Source organism: Bubalus bubalis, chromosome 16 (assembly GCF_019923935.1).
Source record: "Bubalus bubalis isolate 160015118507 breed Murrah chromosome 16, NDDB_SH_1, whole genome shotgun sequence".
Taxonomy (NCBI): Eukaryota; Metazoa; Chordata; class Mammalia; order Artiodactyla; family Bovidae; genus Bubalus; species Bubalus bubalis.
Genome location: NC_059172.1, coordinates 34998499 through 35020056, shown reverse-complemented (window position 1 = coordinate 35020056; position 21558 = coordinate 34998499). Strand labels below are relative to the sequence as shown.

Here is a 21558-nt window from a genome sequence, read left to right as displayed (position 1 = left end):
AAATGTACCAAGAAGAAAATGAAAGCATAGGTACTATATTTCTACTTAAAAATGAATACCATTATCTATTCATAGAGGAATATATAAATAAAATCAATGCTATTTAAAAAATACATAGTAAGGTTTCTAACTAAATTAATATGATCTAACTAAAATAGTGTAATTGGTTATAAAGCAAAAAACTCACATACTGTAATGTCAAAAAACACACCATAAAATTTGCCTCTGGAAAAATAGGAGAGATCTATTGGAACAGTGTTAAAGATGATTTAAACTTTAATTTAACAAGCATTACCTTTGAGATTACTGCAGTGTTAAAAATTCATTAATTCATGAGTTGTAGGAAGAAATATATTTATTATATTTTTACTTTAATTTTTTTAAAGTCTGAAAAAGAAAATAATTTGTTAGAAATAGAAAATAATGTGACAAATTGGATGCTACAAAACCCCATTGTTTAGTCTAAGGAAATCTTATTGTAGAATCAGCTGAAAGTCCTTGGTCATGACAAGTTGACTAATCATCGATTGATTGGATAACTTGAACGTTAATCAGGAAGGCACTAGGAATAGATCATGGGTTTAAGATGAGAAGTCTTGGACTTGAGGATGGAGTATTTTATGATGAAGTGTAGACTGAGAGAACAGCCAATGAAGTGATAAAGACCAGCATGTATCACATAGATAGAAATGCTATATGTAATTTAACTACAATACCACCCTTATATTATGGGTCTGAGTATAGAGAGAAGTTCACTTAAGTGACATGGATGGTATTAGTGAGAAAGAGTGTTGAAATTTTATGTTTGTTTTGGCTACCAATTCTCTGAATCTTACATATTTGGCTGACCTGTCCACTTCAGCTACAAATTTAGTAATGATTTTATTTTGAATTGGACACAGCATAGGTGATCGGCAGTCCTGGCCACGTGCAGTATGAGTCAGTCATCCCCTGGTGATCACCTCTCTCCTTCCTTAGCTCATAGGTTGCCAAAGCCCATGAACTTGAACTTGGCTTTTTTTAAGGGCACAAGAGAAAGCAAGCTCCATAAGAACAGACGTTCATTTTATTTTGGTTCATTTATCATCCTTAGTGATAAGAATCATGGAATCAGTGGACATGAACTTGGGAAAACTCTGGGAGATAGTGAGGGACAGGGAAGCCTGGCATGCTGCAGTCTATAGGGTCACAAAGAGTCGGACACAACTTGGCGACTGAACAACAATGATAAGAATGATTCAATACATACAATAAACATAAAATGAATGTAAATTAGGAGAATAAAAAATATGAATGAGTGAGTGAATGGACACAGGCTACTGGGTCAAAGTCCCAGTACCACATTTCTCTAATTAAAGAGCTAAAAACACACCATATATACATTCTTTGCCTAGAAGAGAAGTAGTTTCATGCTATCAAGAACAAAGTACAATGACATACAAATAGAGACCACAACAGCTTCCTTTCAAGTTAGCCTATTAACCTTTGAACTGAAGCTCCAATAAAGTTTCCACAAGTCCTAGAATCCATTAGTCAGCAGTTAGGAATAAATCAACTTGTGTTGCAATCTGGCAGCAATAGATCAGGACCAGGAGATATTTGTTAAAGCAAGAATATGCATATCTTCCTTGAGAGATCAAAATCCTTAATAAAACAATGTGGTAAGTATCTTATTTTTTAATAAAGGCACGGAGCACAGGCTCCCATATCTGTTTGGTCTTTATACCGTAAATGATGGGGTTGAGTGAGGGTGGGATAATCAAATAGAGGTTGGCAACAAGAATATGAATATAGTGAGGTATTTTGTGTCCAAATCGGTGGGTAAGGAAAGAGAAGACTGAGGGGATATAGAAAACACAGATGACCCCAATATGGGACCCACATGTGCTTAGGGCTTTTAGTCGTGCATCTTGGGATGGGAGACAGAAGACCGCCCAGAGAATATAAACATAGGAGATGCCAATAAGGACTAGGTTTAGGACAAAGAATGAAACAACAAAAAGTCCATAGATGCCATTAATTCGGATATTTCCACAGGACAGTTTTGCAATTCCCATGTGTTCACAGTAGGAATGAGGTATTATATAAGCCTGGCAAAATGGTAGGCGATAGATGAGATAGATCATGGGAAGTGTAAGCAGAACTGGACGAATTACAATGCACATGCTGATGCCCATGAGCACCCGGGATGTCAAAATGGTCATGTAGTGGAGTGGAGCACAGATAGCCACATAACGGTCAAAGGCCATCGCCAGTAAGACTTCAGCTTCCATGCCAGTAAAAGCATGGATCAGGAACATCTGGGCCACACAAGCTCCAAAATTAATCTCATGAGCATCAAACCAGAAGATACCCAGCATACGGGGTACTGAGGTTGTTGAAAGGGCCAAATCAATTGTTGAAAGGATGGCCAGGAAGTAGAACATGGGCTCCCGGAAAGTCTTCTCTGTCTTAATGACCAGCAGAATTGTGACATTTCCCAGTAAAGCCACAAGGTAAACAGAGCAGAAAGGCAGGGAGATCCAGCCATGGACATCTTCAAGACCTGGGATTCCAATGAGGAAAAATGTGGTTGGGTGAAAAATGCTCCTATTGTGATAAAACATCCTTCCAAGTCACAGAGTAGAAGAAGTCGTCACTCCTAGAAGGAAGAAGAAAAAAAGAAATTTCAGTAAGAACTGGTTATGAAAATGATTAGCTTAGAGTTTCAATATATTGTGAAATGAAAAATTTTGCTTTGAAAGATCTATTAATTCTTTTTCATATTCTAAATCAAGCCATACTCGTTTGAATGGTCCAGTCTCAAAATATGTAATCCTTATAAACATTTAACCCTATTTTTTTTATCATCTAAAGTTTATCATCAAACCCTGGGCAGAATAGAAAACATAAATCATAGCATGAAGTATGGAATAATTTAATATTCTCTATATCTTTTTTGAAATCCCTACTGAAAAGGGACACATGAAAAACCAAGGATACACATATGAGAATGCAGACATAACCCCAAAAGGGAGAGGCAGATGAGAAAGTAGTCATAGGCATGAATGCACACAACACTTCCATAATTAGAAAAGGCAAAATTTCTCTAAAGATTTATTTATCATTTTGACATACAGAAAATTCCAAGATCAAACAGTTTTCTGTAAAATGACAGAAGCAAAATATCAGAGATATATATTATCATAAGAAAAAAAATTACAGACATTCTGAGATACCTGCCCAAGAGCAGACTCAAGTGGACAGACACCTCTGTACTTGAAAGATCCCTGAAAGAAAGATAATAATAAAAAGATAATAAACTTCTGTAGATTTTCACTGATGTCTCTATTTTCTCAGTCATTTCATTTAATAGTGGTTCATTTTTGATTGTTATGAATATATTGGTTTCTAGTGGTATGTGATAAATTCTGCATTCACTGTTCACTCTACATCAGCTCCTCTGAGAAAACCTGATAATTTTATCACTGCTTCAGAACTGGTATGTACTCTATTCACTCCTTCTGCCTGGCTAAAACATTGGAAGTGTGGGTAGAGTACAGCCTAAAAGGCTTCAGGTCGTTATGGATCTGCAGAAGGTATTTTTGAGCATCACAAAAAGTCTGAAACAACAAAATCTAATAGAAGAGAGAATTGCTTTTCATCATTGTCTAAAGGAAATAGAAGCACTTCTGCAATGCCTTAAAAGTGATTAAGAAGCAATCAGGAGAAACCCCATAAACTCAAATAATAAAGCTAAGACACTTTCTCTGGGTTCCCAACTTGAGGCAGAGTGCTTCAAGTTCAGGATAAAGTAGCATTGCTGCGGCTACTGCTAAGTCGCTTCAATCGTATCCGACTCTGTGCGACCTCATAGACGGCAGCCCACCAGGCTCCCCCATCCCTGGGATTCTCCAGGCAAGAACACTGGAGTGGGTTGCCATTTCCTTCTCCAATGCATGAAAGTGAAAAGTGAAAGTGAAGTCGTTCAGTCGCGTCAGACTCTTTAGCCACCCCATGGACTGCAGCCGACCAGGCTCCTCCCTCCATGGGATTCTCCAGGCAAGAGTACTGGAGTGGTTTTAACCTTAGTATAACTCCATATTTCCATGGGAAATATATCAGGTTGGATGAATAAAATAAATGTTGTATACATTCTGAAGTTGGTATGTGTGTTTGTGAGAGAAAGAAAAACAGAGAGACGGAGAGATAGAGAACAGCTGTATTTTGCAATGCTCCTTTATGTGTGTGTGTGTGTGTGTGTGTGTGTGTGTGTGTTTTAAACGGAAACTTCCAGGCAATTGCCAGTGGCCCCTGTCAGGGTGCAGGTGAAGAGCAAACCTTCTAGATATTGTGATGCCTACTTTGGGTTCATCTCTATAAATAAATGCTCAATAACATGCCACTGTTCACCTCAGACTTTCATCCTGCTTCATAAATGCATTTCATTCAATCCCTGTAACCTACTCCAGAAGCAGAAATTTTACTTTATCAACCAACTAAATAACCATTCTTGTAAGCAGATTTTAAATGCCTTTGATCTTTTAGATATTTTTAAAAATACCCAAATCTCTATTTAAAAGTTGCAAGATTTCCCACCTGAAACGGATTACTGCATCAAGCATATCATATCAAGGTAGTAGTTCTCAGCCACGTTGGATGGATCGTGCCTCTTTAATTTGAGTTCAATACACACCTAAATAAAAAGAAAATTCATGCATGATGCTTCATTTTTCCTTAGAAAGAGAGACACATGATAAATATCAAACCGTAAAACTCTATGTCTGTTTTTTCATACAGTTCAGAGAGGTTGCAGCTGCTTATAGGTTTGGAAAAAAATGAGTTAATTCAGCTTTCTCTTATAAATCGCGCTCTGAGATTAACTCCGCTGAGACTGCTGACAAAACCCTCAGACTATGATTTAGAAAAAGAGAAACCCAAGAGAAAGTAACATGGTTAGGGATTTATACAAAGTTATGAATGTGGGACAAAAACACAGATATTATCATTTGTATATGCCATAGAGAGAAGTATTCATGTTCCTCTAGGGAAGATTCTGTAGTCAAATTCTATGGGTTGCTGTTTTCTAGACAAAATGGCACCTAATTCATATTCTAAGTTCAAACATAATAAGCTAGCATTGGAGACTCCATTTTCAGCCTTAGCTCTCCCTGTCTCCCTTCACTGACCAGGTATCTCAGTTCATTGAAAGCTTAGCTTTAGGGGTCTTTGGACCCACTCTCCTCTGTCCATGATTGTTCCCCTTTTACAGTTGTTCATATATATGTCACAGAGGCCATAGAAACAAATGGTCAAAATAGCCAACCCTAGGATTGATCTGACTCAGTTCAAATACTGGACTCCCATGTATGGCTATATCACCATGAGTGATTTACTAATTATCTCTATGTCTCAGTTTCCTCAACTGGAAAATTAGGGATGATAATTGGACCAAGAGCATAAGGCATTTTGAAGATAAATTAAGTACTAGATATCAGGCACTCAGTATAATTCCTGGCATATTTTAAGTGGTTAATTAAAATAAAATTTAGCTCACAGCACCACCTTTGTAAACACTGGACCTATGTAAACTATACTGAGAAATCTCGTATGCCACCAGTCTGTAACATTTGGTGAAAGTTCTAATTTATTGTAACATTTATCCATTAGTGCTGAGTCAAATGTACACATAGTTCTTATTCTGATGGAATGTATTTGAGTGCAAAAATTAAATCTCTTTAGATTTAAGCAGATATCTTAGATAAAAGAGCATGATCAGTTTTAAGATATAAAGAATAGACTACAAAGAATTTTTTTAAGTTAAATGTGTCTTTTGACTCTTGTCTTTCAGTTATATCATACAAATCTTTAAGTTAAATCTCTGGAAATATAAAACTTCATACATGATATGAAGTGCAAACATATATGTGTATCTGCATGTGCATACTTAAGTATATATATATATATATGTCTACATATATATATATTCTAAATCACTTTCATATACATATATTCAAATATGGCAATATCTTGGAAATCATGGGCATGTAACCAATAAGTTTAGTAAGAGTTAATTTCAGAACAAAAGCTGAGAAAATTAGGTAAGGTCATACACTTTTTCTCCAAGGTCTGTATCCCATTGTTCCAGTTAGGGTTACTTTTACTTAATGTGCTATTAAGAGATAGTAAGTAAAGATTTACTGAGCATGGCCCTGCCTATCAGAACAAGACCCAGTTTCCCCTACAGTCAGTCTCTCCTATCAGGAAGCTTCCATAAGCCTCTTATCCTTATCCTTCAGAGGGCAGATAGAAGGAAAAACATAATCACAGAAAATGAATCAAACTGATCACATGGACCATAGCCTTATCTAAGTCAATGAAACTATGATCCAAGCTGCATAGGGCCACCCAAGACAGACGGGGCATAGTGGAGAGTTCTGACAAAATGTGATCCACTGGAGAAGGGAATGGCAAACCACTTCAGTATTCTTGCCTTCAGAACCCCATGAACAGTATGAAAAGGCAAAAAGATATGACACTGAAAGATGAACTTCCCAGGGTGGTGGTGCCCAAATGCAACTGGAGAAGAGTGTAGAAATAACTCCTGAAAAAATGAAGAGATGGAGCCAAAGCGAAAACAACACCCAGGTATAAATGTGACTGATGGTGGGAGTAAAGTCTAGTGCTATAAATAACAATATTGCATAGGAACCTGGAATGTTAGGTCCATGAATCATCGTAAATTGGAAGTGGTCAAGCAGGAGATGGCAAGAGTGAACATTGACATTTTAGGAATCAGTGAACTAAAAAGGACTGGAATGAGCAAACTTAATTCAGATGACCATTATATCTACTACTATGAACAAGAATCCCTTAGAAGAAATGGAGTAGCCCTCATAATCAACAAAAGAGTCTGAAATGCAGTACTTGGGTGCAATCTCAAAAAGGACAGAATGATCTCTGTTCATTTCCAAGACAAATCATTAAATATCACAGTAATCCTAGTCCGTGTCCCAACCACTAATGCTTAAGAAACTGAAGTTGAACGTTTCTATGAAGACCTACAAGACCTTCTTGAACTAACACCAAAAAATGATGTCTTTTTCATCATAGGTGACTGGAAAGTGAAGGTAGGAAGTCAACAGATACCTGGATTGACAGGCAAGTTTGGCCTTGTAGTACAAAAATGCAGGGTAAAGGCTAACAGCGATTTGCCAAGAGAACACATTGATCATATCAAAAAACCACTCAAACAACAAAAGAGAAAACTCTACATATAGACATCACCAGATGGTCAATACCAAAATCAGATTGATTATATTCTTTACAGCAGAAGATGGAGAAGCACTATAAAGTCAACAAAAACCAGACTGGGAGGTGACTGTGCCTCAGATCATGAATGCCTTATTCCCAAATTCAGACTTAAATTAAAGAAAATAGGGAAAACCACTAGACCATTCAGTTCAGTTCAGTCACTCAGTCGTGTCCAACTCTTTGCGACCCCATGAACTGCAGTACGCCAGGCCTCCCTGTCCATCACCAACTCCCGGAGTCCAACCAAACCCATGTCCATCGAGTAGATGATGCCATCCAACCATCTCATCCTCTGTCGTACCCTTCTCCTCCTGCCCTCAATCTTTCCCAGAATGAGGGTCTTCTCCAATGAGTCAGCTCTTTGCATCAGGTGGCTGAAGTATTGGAGTTTGAGCCTCAACACAGTCCTTCCAATGAACACCCAAAACTGATCTCCTTTAGGATTGACTGGTTGGATCTCCTTGCAGTCCAAAGGACTCACAAAAGTCTTCTCCAACACCACTGTTTAAAAACATCAATTCTTCAGTGCTCAGACCATTCAGGTATGCCTTAAATAAAATCCCTTATGATTATAGAGTGGAAGTGACAAATAGATCAAAGGATTAGATCTGATAGACAAGAGTTCCTAAAGAACTATGGACAAAGGTGTGTGACATTGTAGAGCAGGCAGTGATCAAGACATCCACAAGAAAAAGAAATGCAAAAAGGCAAAATGGTTGTCTGAGGAGGCCTTACAAATAGAAAAGAATGCAGAGATCCAAAGAATAGGAAGGTGAGATAAGAAAGGCTTCCTCAGTGATCAGTGCAAAGAAATAGAGGAGAACAATAGAATGGGAATAACTAGAGATCTCTTCAAGAACATTAGAGATACCAAGGGGACATTTCATGCAAAGATGGACTCAATCAAGGACAGAAATGGTATGGACCTAACAGAAGCAGAAGATATTAAGAAGAGATGGCAAGAATACCAAGAAGAACTATACAAAAAAGATCTTCATGACCCAGATAACCATGATGGTGTGATCCCTCACCTAGAGCCAGACATCCTGGAATGTGAAGTCAAGTGGGCCTTAGGAAGCATCACTACAAACAAAGCTAGTGGAGGTGATGGAATTCCAGCTGAGTTATTACAAATCATAAAAGATGATGCTGTGAAAGTGCTGCACTCAATATGCCAGCAAATTTGGAAAACTCAGCAGTGGTTACAGGACTGGAAAAGGTCAGTTTTCATTCCAATCCCAAAGAAAGACAATTCCATAGAATGTTCAAACTGCCACACAATTGCACTCATCTCACATGCTAGCAAAGTAATGCTCAAAATTCTCCAAGCCAGGCTTCAACATTATGTGAACCAAGAAATTCAGGCATTCAAGCTGGATTTAGAAAAGGCAGAGAAAGAAGAAATCAAATTGCAAACATCCATTGGAACATCAAAACAGCAAGAGAATTCCAGAAAAACCATCTACTTATGCTTTATTGACTATGCCAAAGCCTCTGACTGTGTGGATCACAGCAAACGGTGGAAAATTCTGAAAGAGATGGAAATACCAGACCACCTGACCTGCCTCCTGAGAAATCTTTATGCAGGTCAAGAAGCAACAGTTAGAACCAGACGTGGAACAGACTGGTTCCAAATCAGGAAAGGAGTTCATCAAGGCTGTAATTTGTCACCCTGCTTATTTAACTTATATGCAGGGTACATTATGTGAAATGCTGGGCTGGATGAAGCACAAACTGGAATCAGGATTGCCAGGAGAAACATCAATAACCTCAGATAAGCAGATGACACCATCCTTATGGCAGAAAGCAAAGAAGAACTAAAGACACTCTTGATGAAAGTGAAAGAGGAAAGTGAAAAAGTTGGCTTAAAACTGAGCATTCAGAAAAACTAAGATCATGGAATCCAGTTCCATCACTTCATGGCAGATAGATGGGGAAACAGTGGAAGCAGTGAGAGAGGTTTTTATTTTGGGGGGGGGGCTCCAAAATCACCGCAGATGGTGACAGCCACCATGAAATTAAAGGACACTTGCTCCTTGAAAGAAACCCCACTCCAGTACTCTTGCCTGGAAAATCCCATGGATGGAGGAGCCTGGTGGGCTGCAGTCCATGGGGTCGCTAGGAGTCGGACACCACTGAGTGACTTCACTTTGGCTTTTCACTTTCATGCATTGGAGGAGGAAATGGCAACCCACTCCAGTGTTCTTGCCTGGAGAATCCCATGGACAGAGGAGCCTGGTGGGCTGCTGTCTATGGGGTCGCACAGAGTCGGACATGACTGAAGCGACTTAGCAGCAGCAGCAGCAGCTCCTTGAAAGAAAAGTTATGACCAACCTAGACAGCTTATTAAAAAGCAGAGACATTACTTTGCCAACAAATGTCCATCTAGTCAAAGCTATGGTTTTTCCAGTCATGTATGGATGTGAGAATTGAACTATAAAGAAAATTGAGAGCCAAAGAATTGATGTTTCTGAACTGTGGTGTTGGAGAAGACTCTTGAGAGTCCCTTGGGCAGCAAGGAGATCCAACCAGTCCATTGTAAAGGAGATTAATCCTGACTATTCTTTGGAAGGACTGGTGCTGAAGCTGAAACTCCAATACTTTGGCCACTTTATGCGAAGAACTGACTCATTTGAAAAGACCCTGATACTGGGAAAGATTGAAGGCAGGAGGAGACAGTGATGACAGAGGATGAGGTGGTTGGATGGTATTACTGACTTAATGGACATGAGTTTGTATAGGCTCCAGGAGTTGGTGATGAACAGGGAAGTTCAACATGCTGCAGTTCATGGGGTCGCAAAGAGCTGGACTTGACAGCGACTGAACTGAACTGAACTGAACTGGATATCTCCACAGGATAGTTTTGCAGTTCCCATGTGCTCACAGTAGGTTTGAGGTATTGTTATTATTGAAACTGGCAAAAGCGTAAGCAATAGATGACATAGATCACGGGAAGTGTAAGCAGGTTTGGACACATTATAATGTACAAAGTGATGCCCACAAGCACCTGGGATGTCAAGATGGTCATGTGCTGGAGTGGAGTACAAATTGTCACTGCAGTTAAAGGCCATCGCCACCAGGACTTGAGCCTCTATGCCAATGAAAGCATGGATCAAGAACATCTAAGCCACACAAGCTCCAAACTTGATCTCATGAGCATTAAACCAGAAGATACCCAGCATATGGGGTCCTGAGGTTGTCAAAAGGGCCAAATAAATTGTTGAAAGGATGATCAGAAAGTATAACATGGGCTTCTGGATTGTCTGGTCCATCTTGATGACCAGCAGAATTGTGACATTGCTCAGTAAAGCCAAAAGGTATACAGAGAAGAAAGATAGGGAGATCCAGCCATGGACTTCTTCTAGACCTGGGATTTCAATGAGGAAAAATGTGGTTGGGTGAAAAATGCTCCTATTGTGATAAAACATCCTTCCAAATCACAGATTAGGAGAAGTTGCCACTCCTAGAAGCAGGAAAAAAAAAAAAAAGAAGATTTAATAAGAACTGGTTATAAAAATGATCAGCTAAGTGCTTCAATACACAGTGAAAATGGAAAGTTTTCCTATATAGAAGGACTTATCTGTTTGTTTCTTTTTTAAATTCTAAAGGAAGTCAATCTCATTTTAATGGACCAGTCTTAAAGAATGCACATAATCTTTATACAGATTTAATCCTATTTTTTAACACAGAAGTTTTAGCATCAAATCCATGGCAGAACTATAAAACATAGCATGAAGTATGGAATACTGTAGTATTTCCCATACCCTTTATGAAGTCCTTGTCTGAAGAGGGACACATGAATAATCAAGGATACACATGTAAAAATGCAGGCATAACCCAAAAGGAGATAGGCAGGTGAGAAAATGAAGTCAAAGGCATGAATGGACACAACACTTCCATAATTAGAAAATTTGAAAATTCTCTAAAGATTCATTCATCATTACTAACACAGAGAAGATTCCAACATCATACCTACTATCCAGTCCAAAAGACAGAAACAAATTAAAAAACATATATTAGCACAAAGACAGAGGCATTCTTGCCTGCCCAAGACCAGATATAGTCTGGTCACATGCCTCTGTACTTGAAGGAGGCCAAAAAGAATGATAATATTAAACTTGCATAGATTTTCATTGATATCTCTGTTTTCCCAAGGCCATTCCATTTCTTAGTGGCTCATTCTAGATTGTTATGATTGGGGTTGTTTATAGTGGTATGTGTCAATTCTTCATTAACTTCTCATTCTACATCAGTTCCACAGAAGGAACTTCCTAATCACTGCTTCAGAAATAACACGCACTAGATTAACTCCTTCTGATTAAGACACTGAAAATGTGGGTTGAGAACACCCTAGAAGGCTTCAGGTTGTTAAGAATCTGCTGAAGGCATTTTTGTGCATCACAATACTGTCTGGAATAACAAAATTTAATAGGAAAAAAAGTTGCTTTCTGTCATTGTCTATAGGAAATGGAGAAGGGTATTGTTGCAATGCCTTGAAAATGATGAAGAAGCAATCAGGAGAAGCCCCATAAAATAAGATAATAAAACAGATTGAATTTTTTCAGAGTCCTCAACTCTAGGCAGTGTTGTTCAAGATTGGGATAAAATAGCACCTACCTCTGTTTTTATCTTTAGTATAACTCCATACTTCCCTATCTCCCAATATTTCCGATATCAGGTTGAAAAAATAAACTGAATGTTATATGCATTCCCAAGTTGGGGTGTGTGTGTGTGTGTGTGTGTGTGTGTAAGAGAGAAAAAAAAGAGAAAAGAGAGCTGTATTTTGCACTGCTACTTAAACCACAATGAGGTACCATTTCAAGCCAGTCAGAATGGCTGCTATCCAAAAGTCTACAATCAATAAATGCTGGAGAGGGTGTGGAGAAAAAGGAACCCTCTTACACTGTTGGGAATGCAAACTAGTACAGCCACTATGGAGAACAGTGTGGAGATTCCTTAAAAATCTGGAAATAGAACTGCCTTATGACCCAGCAATCACTGCTGGACAAACACACCGAGTAAACCAGAATTGAAAGAGACACATGTACCTCAATGTTCATAGCAGCACTGTTTATAATAGCCAGAACATGGAAGCAACCTCGATGTCCATCAGCAGATGAATGGATAAGAAAGCAGTGGTACATATGCACAATGGAGTATTCAGTTCAGTTCAGTCGCTCAGTCGTGTCTGACTATTTGCGGCCCCATGAATTGCAGCATGCCAGGCCTCCTTGTCCATCACCAACTCCTGGAGTTCACCCAGACTCATGTCCATCAAGTCAGTGATGCCATCCAGCCATCTCATCCTCTGTCATCCCCTTCTCCTCCTGCCCCTAATCCCTCCCAGCATCAGAGTCTTTTCCAATGCGTCAACTCTTTTCATGAGGTGGCCAAAGTACTAGAGTTTCAGCTTTAGCATCATTCCTTCCAAAGAAATCCCAGGGCTGATCTCCATCAGAATGACCTGGTTAGATCTCTTTGCAGTCCAAGGGACTCTCAAGAGTCTTCTCCAAACCACAGTTCAAAAGCATCAATTCTTCGGTGCTCAGCTTTCTTCACAGTCCAACTCTTACATCCATACATGACCACTGGAAAAACCATAGCCTTGACTAGACGAACCTTTGTTGGCAAAGTAATGTCTCTGCTTTTGAATATGTATTTAGGCTGGTCATAACTTTTCTTCCAAGGAGTAAGCGTCTTTTAATTTCATGGCTGCAATCACCATCTGCAGTGATTTTGGAGCCCCAAAAAATAAAGTCTGACACTGTTTTCACTGTTTTCCCATCTATTTCCCATGAAAGTGATGGGACCAGATGCCATGGTCTTAGTTTTCTGAATGTTGAGTTTTAAGCCAACTTTTTCACTCTCTTCTTTCACCTTCATCAAGAGGCTTTTGAGTTCCTCTTAACTTTCTGCCATAAGGGTGGTGTCATCTGCATATCTGAGGTTATTGATATTTCTCCTGACAATCTTGATTCCAGCTTGTGTTTCTTCCAGCCCAGTGTTTCTCATGATGTACTCTGCATATAAGTTATATAAGCAGGATGACAATATACAGCCTTGACGTACTCCTTTTCCTATTTGGAACCAGTTTGTTTTTCCATGTCCAGTTCTAACTGTTGCTTCCTTACCTGCATACAAATTTCTCAAGAGGCAGGTCAGGTGGTCTGGTATTCCCATCTCTTTCAGAATTTTCCACAGTTTATTGCGATCCACTCAGCCATTAAAAAGAATACATTTGAATCAGTTCTAATGAGGTGGATGAAACTGGAGCCGATTATACAGAGTGAAGTAAACCAGAAAGAAAAACACCAATACAGTATACTAATGCATATATATGGAATTTAGAAACATGGCAACGATAACCCTGTCTGTGAGATAGCAAAAGAAACACAGATGTATAGAACAGTATTTTGGATTCTGTGGGAGAGGGAGAGGGAGAGGGTGGGATGATTTGGGAGAATGGCATTGAAACGTGTGTAATATCATATAAGAAATGAATTGCCAGTCCAGGTTTGATGCATGATTCAGGATGCTTGGGGCTGGTGCACTGGGATGACCCAGAGCGATGGTATAAGGAGGGAGGTGGGAGGGGGGGTTCAGGATGGGGAACACGTGTACACCCATGGCAGATTCATGTTGCTGTATGGTAAAACCAATATATATTGTAAAGTAAATAGCCTCCAATTAAAATAAATAAATTTAAATTAAAAAAAAAAAGAAAACTGAAACTTCCAGGTATTTGCCAGTGGTCACTGTAAGGGTGCTGGCCAAGAGCAAGGCTTCTAGACCTTGTGATGCCTACTTGGGTTCGTCTCTGGAAATAAATGCTCAATATTAAGTCAGTGCTTACCTCAGACTTTTATCAAGCTTCCTTAATGCATTTCACTCAATCCCTTTAACCCTTTCCAGAAGCAGAAATTTTAGTTTATCAACCAAATACATAACCATTCTTATAAATAGATTTTAAAAGCTTTTGATCTAGATATTTTTGAAGATACATAATCTCCATTTAAATGTTGCAAGATTTCCCACCTGAAATGGATTACTGCATCAAGCATATCATATCAAGGTATTAGCTCTCAGCCACCATGAATAGATCATGCCTCTTTCATTTGAATTCAGTACACACCTAATTCAAAAGAAAAGCCATCCATGATTCTTCATTCTCCACAAGAAGTGAGACGCATAATAAATATCAAGCAGTAAAAATCTATGCCTATTTTTTCATACAGTTCAAAGAAAGAAGGTTTATATTAAGATTGTAGCTGCTTGTAGGTTTGGGGAAAAATGAGTTAATTCCACTTTCTCTTGGGAGAAGGCAATGGCAACCCACTCCAGTACTCTTGCCTGGAGAATCCCATGGATGGAAGAGCCTGGTAGGCTGTGGTCCATGGGGTCGCGATGAGTCTGACACGACTGAGCAACTTCGCTTTCACTTTTCACTTTCATGCATTGGAGAAGGAAATGGAAACCCACTCCAGTGTTCTTGCCTGGAGAATCCCAGGGATGGGGGAGCCTGGTGGGCTGCCATCTATGGGGTTGCACAGAGTCCGACACGACTGAAGCAACTTAGCAGCAGCAGCAACCACTTTCTCTTATAAATCGTGTCCTGGGATTAAATCCTCTGAAAGTGAAAGTGAAGTCGCTCAGTCTTGTCCGACTCTTTGTGACTCCATTGACTGTAGCCTACCAGGCTCCTCTGTCCATGGGATTTTCCAGGCGAGAGTACTGGAGTGGGTTGCCATTTCCTTCTCCAGGAGAGCTTCCCAACCCAGGAATTGAACCCGGGTATCCCGCATTGTAGGCAGATGCTTTACCATCTGAGCCACCAGGGAACAAAACCCTCACTCACACTATAATTTAGAAAAAGAGAAACCCAAGAGAAAGTAACATGGATAGGAATTTATAGAGAGAAAGTTATGAATGTGGGACAAAAACACAGGTATTATCATTTGTATATGCCGTAAAGAGAAATATTCATGTCCAGTAAGGAAGATTTTGCGTTCATTTCTGTGGGTTTCTGTTTTCTAGATAAAATCCGTATTCTAAGTTAGAACATAATAACCTAGCATTGGAGACTCTGTTTTCAGCCTTTGCTCTCCCTGTCTTCCTTCACAGACCAGGTATCTCAGTTCATTGAGTGCTTAGCTTTAGGAATTCTAATCTGTCAGTCTTTGGACCCACTATCCTCTGTCCATGATTGTTCCCCTTTTATAGTTATTCATATATATATGATGGAGGTCATACAGATGAGTGGTAAAAGTAACTAACCCTGGAAATTATCTGACTCAATTCAAATACTAGATTCCCCACGAATGACTATAAAACTATGAATGATTTACTAATTATCTCTATATCTCTGTTTCCTCAACTGGAAAATTAGGAATAACTGTAGTACCAACAGCATAGGGTATTTTGAAGATAAATTAAGTAGTGGATATCAGGCACTCAGTATAATACCTGGCATGTTTTAAGCAGTTAATTAAAGTAGAATTTACCTCACAACACCACTTTTGTAAACCTTGGACCTATGTAAATTATACTGAGAAATCTCTCAAGCCATCTAGTCTGTAACATTTGGTCTGAAAGTCAAAATTATTATAACATTTTTTCATTAGTTTTTAGTCTAATATTTGCATAGTTCTTATTCTCACTGAAATAAATTTATTTTGAGGGTGAAAATTATATCTCATTACATTTAAGCTGACATCTTAGATACTACTTAAGCAAAAGTCTAACAAGGCTTAAGATACAAAGCATAGACGACAGAGTGCAAAGTTAAATGTTTCTTTTGACTCCTCCTTCCAGTTGTATCACACAAACCTTAAAGTTAAATCCCTGTTAATATAAAATTTAATACATCATATGAAGTGGAAATAGATATGTATATATACACATATAAATGCATTTGTATGTATATATATATATAGTACATATATATATATATATACACACACACAGGTATATTTTCTAAAATAATTGAAGATATATACATTTGAGCATGGAATTTTCTTGGAGATCCTCTGCATATAACTGATAAGTTCAGTGAGAGCGAATTTTAGAACATAAACTGAAAAAGGTTAGGCAAGGTCATACCCCTTTTTCTGCTGTTTGGAAATGAGAAAGCATCTATTCCTGAGGACTTGCTGTTTAGATATCTTAGGACCAAGCCAAGAGCAAGTCTTAGAACCAAGATGAGTCACAAAATGTCAGCCCTGAAATATTGTAAGAAACTTATTCCCTGGTATCAAAAAATATCAGACCAACGTCTTAGTGACAGGGTACTCAAACCAACATTTGCACTTTGTCCTAGAGTGAGACAAAATTCCTGTTAATGTTTGAGTAAAGTTAAGTAAGGTTAGTTTTTGTTTGTTTTATTTTTTATTTATAACCTAAAATGTCTTAAAGATACACAACCACATTTTCACTTTTTTTTTTTTTTTTTTGCATGAGACCTTCTTATCAGAGACCTTTATCCCATTGTCCCGGCTAGGTTTGCTTTTACTTAATGTGTTATTAAGTAAGTGAAAGTGAAAGCCACTCAGTCATGTCCAACTCTTTGAGACCCCATGGACTTAGTCCATGCAATTCTTCAAACGAGAATACTGGAGAGGGTAGCCTTTCCCTTCTCTAGGGGATCTTCCCAACCCAGAGATCGAACCCAGGTCTCCCACATTGCAGGCGGATTCTCTATCAACTGAGCTCAAGGGAAGCCCAAGAATTCTGGAGTGGGTAGCCTATCCCTTCGCCAGTGGATCTTCCCAACTCAGGAATCGAACCAGGGTCTCCTGCATCACAGTCAGACTCTTTACCAACTGGACTATGAGGGAAGCCTAAGAGGTATCTTCAAAGTGCATCTTATTTTGTTCATCTTTTTAGTCTTTGAAATAGCCCTATGATATAGATACTATGCTCATTTGCTTATACAGATGGAAAACTTGAACCATGGAATATTTTAGAAACAACAAAGGTAGAATTTGAACCCAAATGTCTGATTCCAAATCTGTGCTATTATTCAATATATTGTAGTGGTGGTGTTGTTCAGTCACTAACTCCTGTCCGATTCTTGGTGACCCCATGGACTGTAGCCCACCAGGCTCCTCTGTCCATGGGGTTTCCCAGGCAATAATACTGGAATGGGTTGTCTCCTCCAGGGGATCTTTCTGACCCAGGGATCAAATTCGCCTATCTAGCTTGGTAGGTAGATTCTTTACCACTGAGCCACCAGGGAAGTCCCTTGATACATTCTACTGCCTACATTTCAGTTTTGAGATATTGAGCCTATCTCATGTTTCAACAAGCCTGTTAAAGTTTCCAGAATCATACTGTACAGTCTTCACTTACACATGAGCTTATAACTTCATACACGCTTAAAAATACATGTATTGTGGTAGGCACTGATTGTTCTGAATGCCTTCCAAGGCACCTCAAGCCTACCTTCCATTTCAGGGAGTGGGTCTCTCTAACCATAAAAATTGGTTTCTAATTTTCAGAAATAGCTGGGAGGTTGAGGAGTTGGTATCCTCAGAATCAATTAATCTTCATGGTTTTGCTTGAAGCTGCAATCTGACTCATGATGTGTGATAGTATCTCTTTTTCATATTCTCATTTATTTGGTGCAGCAGACAGTCACAGGCTTATTGTGATACTGCATGAATTCAAGCCACTTTGTTCTGTATTGCCACCACTTCTTCCTATTTGGAACAGGAACAACAGAACCTATGGCAAAGTGTTATGGGAAAATGAATGGAGATTACTTCTATAGAGAGAATTAAAAATCTCCCATTTGAAGAAATTGATGAATATCCATGTTAAGTGCAGTATTATTTTATCAACCAGCCAAGCCTTCTGATTCTCACTCTGGCTTTACTCCTGATATCAAATGCTAGACTGGAGACAGCACTGCCAGGAGGTCAGAAAAGGATTTCCAAGGAGTTAGATGCACTTTGTTAAGTCACTGGAATTGCAATTCCTAAAAGTCACACAAGAGAAAAAAGCAAATAAGCCTGAATTTTTTTGTTGTTCAGAGTAGTAAAGTAGTAAAGCTAGAATTTAGTGTGATTAGAAAGCAAACACTTCAGCAGTTAATGTTAGGAAACAAAGTTAAATTAGCGAAGCGTGAAAGTTAGAGAAAAGGAATATTTGAAAATGTAAAGCTTAAAAAAGTGATCAAAAACAAAGGTCAGGAAAGCAGAATTATGTTCTAATTATTAACAGTCCTGCTGACCAACAATTCTATATTAAATTGTAAACCCTGGATGAATGATCTAAAAATTGTTCATAGAAATAAAAGAATATGCAACATATTTCTAGTTGGAAATTAATATGAATACCTATTAATCAATGGATAGGTAAATAAAATCAATTTTATAAAACAAAATATTTTAATCTAAATGAATTAATAACTAAAATAGTGTGATTGGTTGTAGAGCTAAAAATTTATGTACTGTGATGTCAGAAAAACACATGATAAATTTTGCCTCTGGAAAAATAGCAGAGAAGCTGTATTGAAACAGTGTTAAAGATGATTTCAAGTTTAATTCTGTATACATATTTATTAAGCTTTATCTCTGAGATGAGTGCAATGTTAAAAGTCATTAATGTATGAATTGTAGAAACAAAGATATTTATTATATTTTTACTTTAGTTTTATTTGTTAAGAGTCTGAAAAAGAAAATGATTCTTTGAAATAGTAATGTAACAAGTTTGATGATGCAAAAGCTTATTGTTTGGTCTTGGAAAATCTTATTGAATCAATAAAAAGTCCTTGGTCATATAAAAAATTGACTATTCTTAGATGTATCTGATAATTTGTAAGTTAAAGTCAGTGAAGGCATTAGGGATAGATCATGGGTTTAGAAAGAGAGGTCTTGGATTTGAGGATAGAATATTTCAGGGTCAAGTGTAGATTGAGAGAACAAGGCAATAAAGTGATAGGAAGAAGTCCAGCATGCATCGTGTAGACAGCAATGCTATACGTAATAAACCTCAAGACCACATTTACATTATGAGCTAGACTTCAAAGAAAAAAATCACCTAAATGGCACTGATGACATTAGTGAGAAATTGTATTTAAATTTTATATTTGTTTTGGCTTCTCATTACACTGAGTGTTACATGTTTGGCAAACCTTTCCATTTCACGATACAGAGTTGGTAATAATTTTTATTGAAACTATGAGCCTGGCTTTTTTTAAGGGTACAGCAGGATGCAAGCTCCATAAGAATAGATGTTCCTGTTCATTAGGGTCATTGATTTATCCTCAGTGATAAGAATCATTGAAGGCATACAATAAACACAAATGAGTACAAATTGAGTAAAACATGAATGAATGAATGAGTGAATGAGTGGACACAGGAAACAGGGTCAAAGTTTTAGCACCCCATTTCTCTAATTACAGAGCAATAAACACACAATATAGTAAATCATCTCCAGAAAAGAAGTGATTTCATGTTATCAAGGACAACGTATGATAACATACAAACAGGGGTCACAAAACTCCCTTTCAGGACAGCCCATTAACCTTTGAACTAAAGTTCCAGTGAGTTTCCACAAGTTCTAAAATTCATTAGTCAGCAGTCAGGAACAAACCAACTTGTGTTGCAATCTGGCAGCAATAGGTCAGAACCAGGAGATACTTGTTAAGACAAGAACACACAAATTTTCCTAACGAGATCAAAATCCTTAGTAAAACAATATGGTAGGTGTTTTATTTTTTAATAACATATGGAAGACTCACCCCCGTATTTGTTTGGTCCTCATACCATAAATGATGGGGTTGAGCGATGGTGGGATAACCAAATAGAGGTTGGCAACAAGAATGTGAATATAGTGGGGTATGTAGTGTCCAAATTGGTGGCTGAGGAAAGAGAAGAGTGAGGGGATATAGAAAACACAGAGGACAGCAATACGGGAGGCACATGTGCTTAGGGCTTTTAGCCGTGCATCTTGGGATGGCAGACGGAAAACAGCCCGGAGTATATAAACATAGGAGATACCAATAGGGACTGAGTTTAGGAGAAAAACAGAGACCACAAAGAGCCCATAAATACCATTGACACGGATGTTTCCACAAGACAGTTTTGCAATTCCCATGTGCTCACAGTATGAATGAGGTATTATTGCATGAGCCTGGCAAAAGGGTAGGTGGTAGATGAGATAGATCATGGAAAGTGTAAGCAAGACTGTAAAAATTACAATGTACAAAGTGATGCTCATTAGTACCCGGGACAACAGGATGGTTGTGTAGTGGAGTGGAGCACAGATCGCCACATAATAGTCAAAGGCCATTGCTACCAGGACCCCAGCCTCTATGCCAGTGAAAGCATGAATCAGGAACATCTGGGCCACACAAGCTCCAAAGTTGATCTCATGAGCATTAAACCAGAAGATATCCAGGATACGAGGTACTGAGGTTGTTGAAAGGGCCAAATCAATTGTTGAAAAAATGGCCAGGAAGTAGAACATGGGCTCCCTGAGGGTCTGGTCCATCTTGATGACTCACAGAATTGTGACATTGCCCAGTAAAGCCACAAGGTGAACAGAGCAGAAAGGCAGGGAGATCCAGCCATGGACCTCTTCCAGACCTGGGATTCCAATGAGGAAAAATGTGATTGGATGAAAAGTGCTCCCATTGTGATATGTCATTATGTCCCTTCTCGAAGACAGTGAATCTGGTTCTCTTGCTCCTGTCGACAGAAAAAGTGAAAGAGAGGGGGAGAGAGAGAGATCAGAGGGAGAATGATCTGTTTCATCAATTCCTAGCTCAGTGTGTCAGCACAGAGTTTATGTCATGTTTACTAGGTAAGTAGGCCTGTTACTGAATCACATGTATGGAGTCGTTCCCCCTAGCATTTAATATACCAGGTCAGAGTCATATTCAGTTTTTATTCTGCCTGCTGATTGAGCTCTAATTCCAAATGTGAAGGCTTACAGCAAGCTCAGTGCAGAGTGCCAATAATTAGACCATGCCATTCACTTTGAAAGAGAATTGGATGTGATTCTATTTGGGGAAATCCACTCTGGTAAGTGACTCTAGAAAAATCAAGACTACACAAGAGAACAAGTTAATGCATTACAGAAGCATTCAAAAATGCCTTCAAGGGGTCCATAATGAAAATAAATTATAGGTGTATAGGAGCTTGTACAATTCAAGCCTGAATTCTTCTGATTCCCCATTATTCACATAGAGACGTACATGGAAAAATTCTGACCAGAGCCCAGTAGCCTCTCACAGACACCAAATCAGATCATAAAAGACAC

General features: G+C 38.5%; 2 protein-coding genes across 2 annotated transcripts; both read right to left on the bottom strand.

Moving 5' to 3' along the window:
* Positions 1-1064: 1064 nt before the first annotated feature.
* On the bottom strand, positions 1065-3348 carry LOC112577738 (olfactory receptor 52J3). Its single transcript, XM_025266503.3, has 2 exons — positions 3219-3348; positions 1065-2641 (listed from the first exon to the last, which is right to left on the bottom strand). Exon 2 carries the CDS (start codon positions 2604-2606, stop codon positions 1671-1673), a length of 936 nt encoding a protein of 311 aa, XP_025122288.2. The 5' UTR covers positions 2607-2641; positions 3219-3348; the 3' UTR covers positions 1065-1670.
* A 16683-nt stretch (positions 3349-20031) lies between these two features.
* Positions 20032-21301, bottom strand: LOC123329636 (olfactory receptor 52J3-like). Its single transcript, XM_044929015.2, has one exon. It carries the CDS (start codon positions 20785-20787, stop codon positions 20032-20034), a length of 756 nt encoding a protein of 251 aa, XP_044784950.2. The 5' UTR covers positions 20788-21301.
* Positions 21302-21558: the final 257 nt, after the last annotated feature.

Bases quoted from the DNA above. Each gene is read 5' to 3' on its own strand.
- LOC112577738 (XM_025266503.3), bottom strand. From the start codon at position 2,606: ATGTTTTATCACAATAGGAGCATTTTTCACCCAACCACATTTTTCCTC.
- LOC123329636 (XM_044929015.2), bottom strand. From the start codon at position 20,787: ATGGACCAGACCCTCAGGGAGCCCATGTTCTACTTCCTGGCCATTTTT.